Source organism: Lonchura striata, chromosome 1, assembly GCF_050655825.1.
Source record: "Lonchura striata isolate lonStrDom1 chromosome 1, ASM5065582v1, whole genome shotgun sequence".
NCBI classification, from domain to species: Eukaryota; Metazoa; Chordata; class Aves; order Passeriformes; family Estrildidae; genus Lonchura; species Lonchura striata.
In genome coordinates, this window is record NC_140703.1 from 36,900,730 (window position 1) to 36,914,914 (window position 14,185).

Below are 14,185 nucleotides of genomic sequence, written 5' to 3' on the forward strand. Positions count from 1 at the left end.
CTTTTGTATTGCATTGTGAGGAGGAACTCCAAATTTCCAGGTATCTCTTCATTGAAATGGATGCTTTAATTGTCAGTTTTCTTCCATGATGGCAAGGAAAAGCAGATACAGCAACACCCATTCTTGGAAAGATTTTTTCACTCCCTCATTATTCCCTATTATGGTGTATGCTGTGTAATTTTTAACAGCAATTTAAAGGTACATTCCATAGCTGTCAGAGCTAGTAGAAATGATTGGGCAGAGCCCCTTGGCTAAACTGCAGGTCAAAAAGATTTATGTGCATTGAGTTCTCTCCTGGAGCCCATAGAGTGCTGACTCTGCACTAGCAGGAGGGTGGCACTGCTCAGTTCAGCTTAGTGGCATCCAGAACTCCTGCTCCAGGGGAACTCTGACACTTGTGTGTCAACCAAATGAAGATGTGAAATTTTGCAGTTTCCCACTAAAGTATTTTTGCAAAGCATACAATTTTGGAAATAACAAGAAACTTTGAACCAGGTACTTTGTTTTGTCATTTGTAATATAATAATATTGATTAATGTAATAAGAAAGGGTTTGATATTTTTCCAAATATCAAAAGAATTTGAAATTATGCCTGTACACTTTTTAAAATCATGCTGCTTGTTAATTTTTTCTTTGTTGAAAATATGAAAGAGGTCAAGTCATTTGATAAGCACTTTCATTTTGTTGAAGAACCAAAAGCATAAGGATTTCGTCCTGAAAAGGATGAAGATGGAAAGCTTTGCTTAAATATCTCTGTGGTCAGAGAAGGAAAACAAAGGCAGCATTTTACCCATTTATTTGGGAGGCTACTTTCCTAGCAGCCACAAATTATTTTCCTTACACATACTCATACAGGTAACTACTCAAACATACAACTAAAAGTGACTGTTTGAAAATCAGTGTGCATATCTTTCATGGATATTAAAGGAATTTCCATCACTCATGGATTTGGGATTGTTTGTATGATAATATTCCCACCAGTCAGATGTGCACGTGCATTGCTGGGCAATTTTCAGATGTGAGGCTGAAGCAGGTTTAGGCTCTATACTAGTCCATGGTAAATATTCCTTTGGCTCATCTTGGAGAGCATGTAGAGTTATTTGCTTAGAGTCCAATATGGAAATTGTGAAAGATGCTTCAGGCCAGGACATCCTTTATGTGTAAAGTGCAAAAGCTTTTATTTATTTAGCATGAGACACTGTTAATAGCATTTAGCTTAGAACAAGAAGGGAGTGGAAAAGCCTGCAGGGAATCTATACAGTTGTGTGTTGCTCTGCAGAGAGGAATATCCCTGTCTTCCCTCCTTAAAGAACTGAAGTGTACATCCCATTATTTGGTTGACCAGCTAGGATTTTTGGTGTGGAACAGCTCAGCAGGAGATCATTGTGAGGCTCTGGCTTGGATTAGCTCACATAGAGCAGGTATAGGAGTATTCTCATAAGAACTTGTCAGGACTATAGCAATTTGGAAAAGTTTTCTTTGAAATAAAGCACATGTATTAGAAAAGAAAAAAAAAATATGCAAGTCCAAGATGAAGAGAAAAACATATGCCATTAGGGTAGAAATATCTTTTTAGTTGCTCCAAATCATACAGAACAAGCTGTAAACACTGGTCTGCAGCATTCAGACTGCGTATCCTAGTCACCAGTTATTTTGGGGATCTTCCCTCTTTCTGTTTCTCTTTCTTTAAACAGAAGTTTTTCAGTTTTTCAAAATTCATACTAGTAGAGAACATGCCCTGCCTTCTTTCTCACCTAAAGGCACTTGATCTTCTCTCCCACCCAGCTGAAATCTTGATCCTAATCGTTCTCTTTCTGGAAGGTGGTAAGTAATTACAGGGAGTTTGTACTCGATTAAAGAGCCAATGACCCAGATTCAGCTGACCTGACTTTTGTCTTCAATCTTAGGAGCACTTATTCCACAATTATGAGTTCCCTCAAAAGCTAGTGCAAAGGGAAAACTGCTTCCAAAGAATGGTTAAACTTGTGCCACCAGAACCAGTTACCACCAAAGGAGCCTGTCTTTCTATTGCTATAGAGAAAATCTGGACCTTGAATTTAAATGAGAGTGCTAACTTTTAGATATTAAAATCTAAATGAGTTCTCTACCAAACCAAGCTTTCCCAAGAGTGTTAAACCTTTTAAAGCAGCAGAGAAATGTATTGCAAGTAAATAGCACATTAATCTAAGTTAAGGCTGGAGATGAAGTTAGCTGATTTAATCCTCCTTCTGAGTAGCTGGTATGTATACTAAGCATAGTGATCTATTAAATAGCCTTGTTACATGACTAGAGATGGGAATTTGGGAGCTGATTTATAAATATATTTTATCAGGCAAAGTGTTGGAATTCACATAAAGAGTTAATAAGGGCTTGTAGAAGATTTGCCATCTAACATTTCCAACATAGTTATTGTACAGAGCATTGCAGCATTTAAATCTTAGCATTATAATTTGAGGCCTTCTGAGATGCAGCCCTCCTTCTCAGCTGTTGCCTTCCCTGAGGCTAGAGGGAAGTAAAATTGAATAAAAATATGGCTTTATATGGGATCCACTACTAACTTTTCTCCAAATATTTTTTAAAAAATATTTTAAAATTATTTTGTCCTCATTCTGTCATTTTCAGCCTGTGGCTTGCACAGAGAATTGAAATAAATTTAAATACTACTCTTTAAAAATGTTGCATTGAATTGTAGAAAGCTAAATTATTAAGAAATATTTGATAATTTCTCATAACTAATGAAAAAAATTATGTATTTAAGAATAGTTTTTTATTAAATGGTTTTTACATTAATTTGTTTTGTAATGAATTAAGCTATTTTTTAAAGAAGCCCAAACCTTAAATATTGTCTTGATTCTCTTTATTGTTAGTCAGTAAAAAAGACCACCTGCATATATGTCAGATGATTTTAGCAGTGTTGGCCCACTGCTAGCTCTTAAGAACATTCTTGTCTAACAATACGAGGCAGTTCTTCAGTTCTTCTCTGCTCTAAGATGAAAAGAACAAAAGATCATTAGTTACACATATCTCATTCCTGCAGGTTTATATCCTTATGTAGAATTTCAGCATTTATCTGGAATGTGCTTTTGTGCCTCTGTGTGTAAAAAAGATGGACAAATCCCACACTGTGTCTCAGCTCTGCTTCCTGTGCTTCCCTGGCCCCAGCATCCCCACGACCCCATGTATGAGAGGCGTCATCTTGTGTTTGTGTTGGGTGGATGTAATTAGTGCACTGAACTATGAAAGGCTGGGAGCTCATTTAAAATTAATTCTATCAAAATAGCATTTCACTGGAGTGAGGAGATGGATTATTATATCTTGAAAAATCTTTAGCTGAAGTAAGAGAAAGAAAATGTTGCTAGCTGCATTCTTTTATCTACAATTAAAATGCTGCACCCTTCATTGACACAAACTGTTAACTTAAACACATAAACAAACTTTAAAGTTTTATTCTTTGTGTCTTAGGGACATTGGGCTGCATCACAAACAACCTGAAATCAGTGCTTAAGTCCCACTGTGAAGTATGCTTTGAAGAAATAAGTCATGCTCATGGTAGATAAAAACATACCTATGTAATGAACCATCCCAAGAACTAATGGGATTTTAATAGAATTGATTTGATATACCAACTTTATATTGTCCTCTTCATGGAACATGTAATTTATTTTACGATACATATATGTTGGGCCTGGCGTTCAAATGAAATCAGGACCTGCAACTGGATCCTGTAAAAGCAGCATCAGTTTTTTTTCTGTGGCTTTCTACCCAATTATATATCATACAGTTTCTGGGTGCTGCAGAGTCTTGAAAAGCTCGTCTTAATTGTGGGAGAATTTGGAAAAAAAAATCTCTTTGTAGAGAAATACAAGAGGCTGAGTAATTTCCATTGAAGTTCATGAGAAATGCTTCTCTGCAAAGCAAGACACCCAGACCATGGGTGGCAGACCTCTAAGTGCACACTCATTCCATTCCTGTGAACATTATAGCAGCATCTCATTTCTGTCTGTCCCAGCGTGGCAGCTGGGACAACTACGTGTCTCATTGTTTTCACAGACAAGGGCAAAAGAGTCTTTATTTTTCTACTTTATCTGCAGGCAAAACCAGCATGTGTATTTCAAAGGTGATCGATCTTTTTATGATGTTTTTCTTGGTGTCTGTTTCTTTGACACCTCCCACCTCCTAAATGGATATGTGCTATCCATCACAGCCTTGCAGAGATGGATGAGTAGTTCCATTATTCATTTGTCTCATTTTTATATACTACTATGAAATGAGTAAGGCTGTTTATTTGAACCTGCCTAATCCTTAAACAAAATGGAAGCTGTGAATAAAAGGAGAAACAAGAGAGATTACTTCTTGCTCTGGAAGTATATGCACCCTGGAGGCAGTGCCAATAGTCAGATCAGTAGAAACACTGTTTCTCAACACTTCAATAAGGTCTGAAGGTATAAAGCAGTTTGCAGTATCAAACCTAGAGTATCTAGTAACTTCTACTTATGTGCCATTTTTTTCACATTTCTCAACCTTAATTTATAAGCCTGAAAACTTATTTTGTAAGAGAAAAAACACAAATTAAATGCAGGGCTAGATGTTTATTCTTTCTCTCTGTGCCAACCTCTTTCTTGCTTCTGTCATATATTTTTGGGAGAGCTAAGCCTTTTCGCAAAGCTTTGTGCTCTTTCTACACCTGCTGCTGGCATTTTCTGACCTTAAGTTCATGTGATTTTTTCAGTGCAGTGTACAGTTCTCAGAAATATAATTTTGAAGGTATCAAGTGGACTCATCTGAAAGGGAGCCAGTGCAGCAGCCTTGGATCTCAGTCAGGGACCAAGATCCAAATATATAACAGGGAGAAAACCAACCTCTTGGGCACTTGATATTGATCACATTTTGGGACCATCTTCACTTTGAAGTCTCTCTTTGCTTGGAACTTTTAAATTCGAATATTGAAGTATTAAGTAAATACTCAAGGAGTATAGAACAAAGAGTCTGATGTGCTCCAGCCCTTTCTCCTGCACCAGCTTTCTGACTAACATTAGGCTGTAGTGTAGATTTTCTCTTCTTACTGAAGTCTCTTAAGGTATATTAGGGCTTATCACTGTTTAACACAAGTGCTTCCTATGAAGTTAACTCCTAGAATCATACATTTACTGCAAAGAGATTAAGACTATATTATAACAGTGTTAAAGTAATAAGAGGAGCATTTTGCCGAGATGCTTTTGTTCACTCTGATCTCTCTATCTGTAGATGTAATAAGGCCCCTGCAGAACTATCTCTCTGAAAAGTCAGTCAGATCTGCCCTTAAGAGTGATTTCTGATTCTCTGCAACTTTGGTTACTGACAAGAAGGATTAGGAATTTTCCTCATGGCACTCGTCATCACCAGTTTCAGAAATATTTTATTACATATTTATTAATTTTTTTGTATACATTATTTTAGTTTATACTATAGTAATTTATTGTATTTTGTGTTTAAGAAATTAATTTACATTCTTTGAGGTCTCAGGCTTTTCAGACAAGTTATCTTTGCGATTCTGCTGATTTGCCATCATGCCAGCAGAGCAATGAGATGATCTTTATTTGACTTCCAGACTTCAAAACAATCACTATCACTTTATAGTGTTGCCTTCCTTTCCTCATTGATTTAGAAAGTTCTGGAAGTGACATACAGTAACATGAGTGGGTTTCTGGCTTTGGTTTCTAAAACTCTTTGATAAACAAATTATAGTTATTCATATTCTCCAAGTCTATAATACTGGCATTCCTGGAGAGTGAGTATAACATTAAATGCTTTAGATTTTGCCAATAAACCTAATATTGACTAAATTACCTATGGCATTCTGCATCTCTCTGTCATGCTTACAGTTTCATGTTCTGTACCATGATTAAACTTATTTTTCTTAGAACCACAGTAAGCTACAGTACTGCCCTGCCAGCTACAGATACCTGATGGCTTCTTCTGCATTCTTAAACTGTGTCCTTTGAATAAAACCTCACAAAATCAGATTCAGACACATCCCCTCTTAGCTTGTATTACAGCTCTTCAAGTAGGTTCAGCTCATTATTCAGAACATTTTATGCTAGCCATTTACTTGTAACTTCATTATCAACACCAAGAAATAGTTTACCTTCTAAACTTTATGCAGTGTTACAATAACATTTAGGAGTAACTACATTTTCACAATTCCTAGAAATTACAATTTTTAATGTTAACATCAAAGACATTTCATCTGGAGGAAAAAGGCCAATTGCATTAGAAAATCTAGCTATTATCCAAGAGGAACAACACACTTCTAATTTTAAATTAGTTTTGATCTGTCTTCAAATGAGATTAACCCTATGTTTAGATCACTGAAAACAACTGCCAAATTTTAACAGGGACAAGAGTTACAAGACACACTGAATGCTCTGGGAGGAAGAAGGAGGGTAGGAATGAAGGAAGATTATAGGACCCACATGTCCTGTCATTCCACTGCTCAAATGACCTGGGTTAGGGGTGTGCCAGTGTCAGCAGCACATGCAGCCTCACTTCCTTTGCTGCTGGAGTCTGCTTTACCTGCACAGTTGTCCCCAGCACAGCCAGCGTGGTGGGAACTGGTGACCGGCAGCTGCTCCTGAGCTGCCTCAGTGTGACTACTTGATGCTCATAGGTTGAACCTTGCTGTTGACACCATGCAGTGAGGTGTATTTTTCCCAGCTGTAATAAAGCAGCTATCCTTGATCCGTTCACAGCCTCAGAGGGAATTCCCATCACACCCTGGGTCAGCATTACTGATAATAGTCATTATAGGCTGCATTAAAGGCCAGTGTGTGCCCCCCTCTGTCCCTCTCACCTACCATCACCCAAACCATAGATGAAATTCTAGGTTAGGGAGAGCCTCACATTGCCTCCACGCAGAAAGAGAGATTACAAAGAATCACACTTTCAGCCAGAAATATACTCTATTACATAGTCAGCCCAGGCTGCCTGTGAAGATGCAGGGAAGGTATGGTGGGGGAAACACAGCAGCAGCTGAGTGTGTCAGCTGTGTCTGAAAAGTAGGTTGTGTGTAATCAGAGAGAGGCAGCACCCTCTGCTTGATATGCTGCCAGAAATGACTGAAAACAGTGAAGTAACTCAGAAGCACCAGTAGAACTGGCCCATGAATTCAGATCAGCTAGTCCTAGAAGGTGTCATTCCCAATCCCCTAAATCAATTTGAGCCATGGTAGAACAGAACTGCTGCTTGGTGGCTGTTGTGCCAGAGGACTGACTCCCCCTTCATCCCTCTTACACAGCCCTTGACTTAGCCCTGCTATTGTGCAGCTGCACAGGGAATCAGCCTTGTGAACTGGGAAGGAAATTTGCTTTTTGGGTTCTATTTTTTCCTTTCCATGCCCATGACAAATCCATACACAGCCCCTTGGCTACTCAGGTATGTGGGTGTTTCTGAAAGCACAGCAGGGTAGGTGGGTGCACCAGGAAGCTTAATTTGGTGTTGCTGAATGCAAACCATTTTATGAGTGAACCTGGCCCATTAGCTAGAAAATAAATGATACTGTAGCAGATCCTCTTGGGATCAGAGAGAATATTTAGATTTTTTTAAAGCAAAAATCTTCTCTGAATATGCCAAGCTGTCCCACTCTCATGCATTATTGAAAAAACCTCTATGCTGCTTTTTAACATGAGTTTCTGTTTTATCCTTTCTCTGAGCTTCACATACATTTTTGAAATATCCCACAATCTGGTTACCATTCACAGTTTGGTCTTTACTGTTGAGAAGTGATTTTCAATAATCACCCAGCATCAGTGGGTAATAGTGCGCTACAGCTAGAGCAGATCAAATCTTTCCCTTTTCCTTCAGTGATTTTAAAAATAATTGGCATTCCTAGAACAGCATTATAATCTGCAAAATGTATCATTTCTTAAAATAAAAAGCCTCCTGGATAATGTCCAGTTTCCTGAATGATTTCACAAGAAAGTACAGTACAGTGGGAGAGATGTTATATCAAAAAATAATAAAATGAAAGTTAAAACTGTTCATTTTATCATGGAAAACACTTTTCATAGTCTGGGCTTACTTAGTCAAATGTTATCTGAGTCTGTATTCAGGGTGCATGGTAACATGTCCTGTGAAGACAGGCTGAGAGAGTTGAGTTTTATTCAGCCTGGAGAAGAAAAGGTTCCAGGAGCACCTTCCAGAACCTAAAGTGGTTAAAAGAGGGCAGGAGATGAGTGTTTGACAAAGCCACGTATTGATGGGACAATGGGTAATGGTTTTGAGCTGACAGAGAACAGGTTTAGATTGGATATCAGGAAGAAATTCTTTACTATTGAGGTAGTGAGACAGTGGCACAGATTTCCCAGAGAAGCTGTAAGTGGCCCATTTCTGAAAGTGTTCAAGGCCAGGTTGGATGGGACCTTGAGCTACCTAGTCTAGTGGAAGATGTGCCTACCTAAAGCAGGAGTGTGAAACTCGATGGTCTTTAAGGTGCCATCCAACTCCAGTCATTCTGTGCCCATTTTCTCCAGCTGTATAAGCTAAGGCAGACAAAAAGTATCTCAGTTGGAATGTAATCACCTTAGAAATTCATATCAATCACACATGCTATTTGTTAACTTGATTCTTCATTAGGTAAAAACTCAAGTCTGGCTCTGAGGATCAGTTTCAGAAGCTCTGTGGAGATGGAGCACCTCATATTTAAGGAGGCAAGGACAGAACTGCAGATGAAGCTCAGTTGACTCCCTGGAGTCTTTCCCTGACCATCTCCCAGAACTGGGTCAGCTGTCAGTCTCACAGATTCATTTGGTTTGAAATACTGCTTTTCTCCAATTGATCTGTAGTGCCTTTTACCAGTGTGCTGGTGGTGGTTTGTCTGATCAGGAGTCTTGATTAGTCTATGTAATTTATTGATATAATTACATCTTTTGACATCAGCTATAAGAAGTGCCACACATCCCATTGCACATGCACTGCACACACACAAACACACACACACACACACATCAGTATAAGTCATTAAAATGAATTGAGGGAATGAGCAGTGCAGAGTGGAATAAGGTACAGAGATTTTTGAGCTTTCTAGTGCAAACTGGCCATGCAGGCAAGGGAGATTTGACTCCCAAACCTAAGTAGCTGGGTGAGGTATAGCCTGGCAGAGGAGTTCATTAGAGGAGGCAGCACTGCCCCAGCCAGTGCACCTCTGTTCTGGAGATCTCTGCACTGACATAATGATATTACTTCTCATTCTGATTTACCTCAATGTTTGCTAACTCAGCATCTTTGTACTGTCCATTACAGACCTGCCCTCCCCACAATCTCCTGGAATTGTGGTTTTTTGCAGTATCACTTGGGAAATTTTATTTTTTTTTAAAAGTGTCTGTGACTGTTGCTAATAGTGCAGCACTTAACATAATGCCTTCCTTGGCTGGGAATCTCAACTAAGCAGAATCTGAAAGTGGAGTGAAGCAGTAGGAAGATGTGGAAATCCTTCATCTCTTTTCCAAACTCTAAAACCAAAGGACAAAATGAGAACTGCAATACGACTCTGTAAGAGTGATAGCAAAATATTCTTCCTTCCATCCCCTCAAAGCGTCTGGAAATAAAGTATGATGTAGAAAGGAATCCTGCAGAGTCGAGGGAAGAGATAAAAATTCTCAGTTTAGTGCATAATTACCCTGTGGATTTCTCCTGGCATATAGGGCATCTATGGCTTTCCCAGGTGAGCTTCTTACCTGCAGCTTCCCCGGCTCCCTGCAGCAACCCAGTCAAGCAGAAAAGTTCTTCCATAGGACTTTTATAGGTCACCTGGTGCTTGGACTGCTGCATCTGAGAGGCCTTTGTGCTGATGGAGAGAAATAAACACAGGAAGATTCTGCAGGAAATAATAGAAGGATTTGGCCCAATGCTTGGGACCTCATCATCATACGTTTTCAGGAAGGATGGCTAGCTGGGGACAGGTATACCCTAAAAAGATAGCACGTTGACCACAAGTAGGAAACAGAGATAAATTTAGATAAAATTCAAGGATTCAGAAAAGGAGACATACAAACAAAAATTATGTCTGACCCTAAAGGACATGTAAAAATTAAAGGAAAAACTCTACTGCGGAAGACAGCCCTAAGAGGTATAGCACAAAGTTTGTCATTAAAAGCACTGGAAAGCCATATAATTATGTTAGATAAATAAGGTATACTAAGAAGTAACATAAGAATAATCTGCTTTGGACTGAAATGGATAGAGTTCCATAGCTAAACTGAAAATTTTAGTATTGTTTTAGTACCCCCACTCACTGCTTGTATTTTCTGGCTTGGATATCTGCTGTAGGCCTGGTGCCCATGAGTTTGCAAGATTGGAGCTGGATGGACCTTCCAGTAAAGGCAGCCCAGTTCTCTTCTGATTATGACTTTGTGGGATTTCAGAAATGGCTAATGAGAAAAAATACAGATAATAGACTATATTCCAAAAGAAACTATGTATCACTGGTTCTTCATGAAATGTACTCAGGCTGCAGAAGTACAAAACCTATCAATAATGAATGAATAGATTGCAGTTCCATTATTTACTATAAAAATGTGCTCTGTAAGTATGCATAAAATTGCAATAAATAAAGGAAGCCTGGGGAAAGGCAATCCCCAAGCTAAAAGAAATATAAAGGAGCTGACAATAGAGAAGGTACTTCCCTGAATAGTTTTAACAAGAGCTGGACATTCCATTTTGTTGCACCCTGAGGAGATTGACCAAGTCACTTCTGTGAGACAGGGTAAGTAATTTGGTAGCCATTTTCCACTTCAGATCCTCAAAATTCTGTAAAAGCAGAGTAGAAATGGGTACCTTTAGGGCTTATGATGATGGATGAAATGTCTCCTGTGATGTGTGCTCCTCCTTGATAAGACTCCTGGCAGGTGATTTTTTGAGGAGTTCACAATCAGCACATTAAAATAGATTACCTATGAAGAACATACAAACAGTGTGGACAACTGCTTTTAGGAATAAGGTTACAGTTAAGCTTTTATGTGACTGTTAGGTAGAGATTACCACAGGCAGCACAGCAGAAATGAGCCTTCAAGGAGATCTTAATCAAAGAGGTGGCACAAACCTTGTGACTGAATTTGTAGTTAAAATAGTGAGTTAGGAAACCAAAAAGGACTATATTCTCTTCTGGCAAACTGGCTGGTCAAGACTGGCATGGAAAGAAAAGCAAAGACACCTGGGGGGAATAAATAAGAACTCCACAGGGCTTTGAAGCAGATGAATGTAATGAGTTAAGGGAGAAACTCAAGGGAATGAGTGGCATAATTAATGCAATAAGAAAAAAAAGTGATACTACCAGATGCATTTCTCAGACCCAGAGGATAAAACTGGGTCACAGAAGAGGGTACTGCAGCAGTCAGGAGTTCATATAGAAATTTAACTAAAAATAGGTAAAACAGTGAATTGCAGTAAGTCTAGAAAGTCAGGTAAAATTGAAAAGATCAATTACAAGCTTTCTTTAAAATTATGGAATAACATATCCCAGAATGTTTATATTAAAATTATTTTTATGATTATGTATTGCAGCACTATTCTGAAAAATATTTGTAATCTGGAGTTCTGATTATCATTATTACACCTATCTACCAAGATGAAATAAGTTTAGGGGGACATAGAAGAAGAAATTAGCTTAATGATGTTTACAGAGGCTAAGGAAGATTGAAAGATATTCAGGAGTAATTTTAGCAAATATGGAAATTCAAATGGGGCTTTGGTTAAATAATCTGAATTGAAACGATATACTGCTATTTTATTCCAAAGATGTGGAAAGATAGGGCTGTTTGTTTTCCCATAAGAACTGTGAGCCTATTTTCCTAGTATTCAGCTTTAGAATTATAATAACACAAAAATATGACTTCTAAAGTACCAGCATAGCTTTTCCTTATGATTCTCAGAATTCTATTAGTTCACTTCCAGCACAAGAGAAAAGCTGATGAGTAGATGGCATAATGCACCATCTACCAGATTGGTATAACTGTATTGCAGTAAGAGAAAATCACAGTCAGTGATTTATGAGGTCACAAGTCTTTTCAATTTTCACTGATTACAAAAAAAAAGATAAGTAATAAAAAATAAAACTGGTAAAAAACACCCAAGAATAGCTTTAATTGTACAGTGCATTCCACATAGAGACGACAACATATGTCAACTCAGCAAGCAGCATCACTGTAAGTGTTCAGTTACCAACTTTTTTTCTTGTTATGTTTTCCTTAGCCTCTTTTCATCTGTTCCCATTATGCTTTTCGCATTTCTCTTACTATGGAACTAGTTTTATCATAGTTACAGCTCCTGCTTTCTTTGCCAGAAAGGAAGTGCTGCATATCACCTAGGCTTAGGTGGTTGAAGGAAAAATGCATCTATTATGAATGATATAAAGGCAATACTAGCCTCAGTTACTTTTACAGGTTCATCTTGTTTTCTTTCTAACAGTATAAGATACTTTGTTATTTACATCATAAGTGAAGAGTGTTTGGTAATTTTTAACAAAATGTACTTTGTTTTGTTACTTTTTGTAATTTATTAGAAGGTTAATCTCTGGACAGAGCGGGCAGTGCAGAGGTTCAAATAACATTAAGTTGTGTAAAACAATTATTAGCTGTGGAATAAAGAAATTATGTTAATCTCTGAGGACTGTATTTTTGAATAGGTTGTGTAAATGAATTATAGAAGGGACAATGTAGGTGGGAAGAGAACAGCAGGAGTAGTAAATTAACAGGAGCAGAGAAAGGAGCAAGTGAATGACAGATGGGTTGCTAGTCACCTGGAGCACTTTTCCAAGTGATGTACTGCAGGGCTATCTGTCTGAGCTATAACTAAACTAATAGCCTGTGCCTAATCACCAAGAGACATAAGCAGGGGTCATCTGAGTTTTCCTGGAATGATGAACTTCTGTTTACTTCATAGTCTAGGAGGGACTTGTTCTGTTTTGATGGATATGAAATAAAACAGGTTTGCTGCTGTTGGATCGAGAGAAAGGGGAAGAGGTCACTTGCACAAAACATTCCCATTGCTACTTCATTATCGTTCTGTAGACTGTTATTAAGCCTCTCAATTTTATTTAGAAAAAAATGTATGAAAAATATTACTTAATGTGTTGACTGCTTCCCCTTATTGTCTGAGTTCATCCTTTCTTGCAGTTCCCACCTACATTTTCCCTACATTTAAAAAACTCATTAACTATAGTTATTCACTCTCTTAACATTATACAGGAAGTAAAGATATAAGGGAACTTGCCCCACTTGGGAGGGCTATGCCCTTGGAAAGGAAGAGAATCAAGGTCACTTCTACTTAAAAACTCTTCTGTAAGAGCTTTATCTATTGTTTCTCCTGCACTGTCACCAAGACTGATTTTGAAGTGGTGTTTGTGTTTGGATTTGGTTTGACTTAGAAAGAGCTAAGGAAACATCATTACAATGAGATAGCCCTTCACTCCTTACCTCTTTTCTTCTTTTTCTCTTCCATAAAGAAAAGAGGAGAATTAGGGTAGATATTATTTCTTCACTTAGATTTGTTGATCTTTTGCTTAGAAAAGAAGAGAGGATTGAAGGGTTTTATTCTCTCCTTACAGAAGAAGCTTAGACAAATATAAAAAAGCAAGGCACAATAGAAAATACATTTTTATTTTTCATCTTTTTGTATTTACGTGGTTCAATAGCTGCTTAGATATCACAGAGATTATAACTGCATACTTAGATCTTTATTATGAACAGGCAGGTAATTTTACAGTGTATTTCCTGCTAAGGGCTGACCTTTTAAATTGAATATTCAGAAAGCTTATTCCAGTAATTAATCCTTTTCTTTTTGGTAGCTTCTACAGCCCAGAAGATTTTTTAGGGTGTGGAAATACATGTAAGCACTGAAAATTTTCCCCATTATTACTGGGAAACATTTTTTTTCTGTTTTTTAAGTATGAAGTAAAATTTTCTTTGTCTAGGATCTTCTGGTGAATTTCTTATAACCAAGCTGTCATTTTTTTCTTGCTTTAATGAATTGTCAGGAAAGATTTGAAGAAGTTTTTTGAAAGTCTATACATTTGGTCTGTGCTTTACAAGAATAACACACTTTCATCAACCTTTTTTTTTTTTTTTTTTCATGATCCATCTCCTGGAAAACTACAAAAGATTAACTAGAAAGCATTTGTGGTGCATAGAACTGTCATAACACCTCCCATGCTGGT

The 14,185-nt window shown here is 37.7% G+C and overlaps 2 protein-coding genes across 8 annotated transcripts in view; one reads left to right on the top strand and one right to left on the bottom strand.

Annotated features, from left to right (window-relative positions):
• Positions 1-14,185, top strand: part of DLG2 (discs large MAGUK scaffold protein 2) — a 982,636-nt gene that overhangs the window by 213,063 nt on the left and 755,388 nt on the right. The window lies entirely within an intron of this gene.
• The window catches only part of LOC146768641 (uncharacterized), a 37,587-nt gene that overhangs the window by 18,271 nt on the left and 5,131 nt on the right, over positions 1-14,185 (bottom strand). The window contains exons 2-5 of the mRNA XM_085572551.1: positions 11,075-11,081; positions 10,810-10,873; positions 10,265-10,403; positions 9,653-9,820 (exon numbers count right to left, since the gene is read on the bottom strand). Coding sequence (XP_085428677.1) covers positions 9,653-9,820; positions 10,265-10,403; positions 10,810-10,873; positions 11,075-11,081 — 378 coding nt within the window. The remainder of the gene's footprint in view (positions 1-9,652; positions 9,821-10,264; positions 10,404-10,809; positions 10,874-11,074; positions 11,082-14,185) is intronic.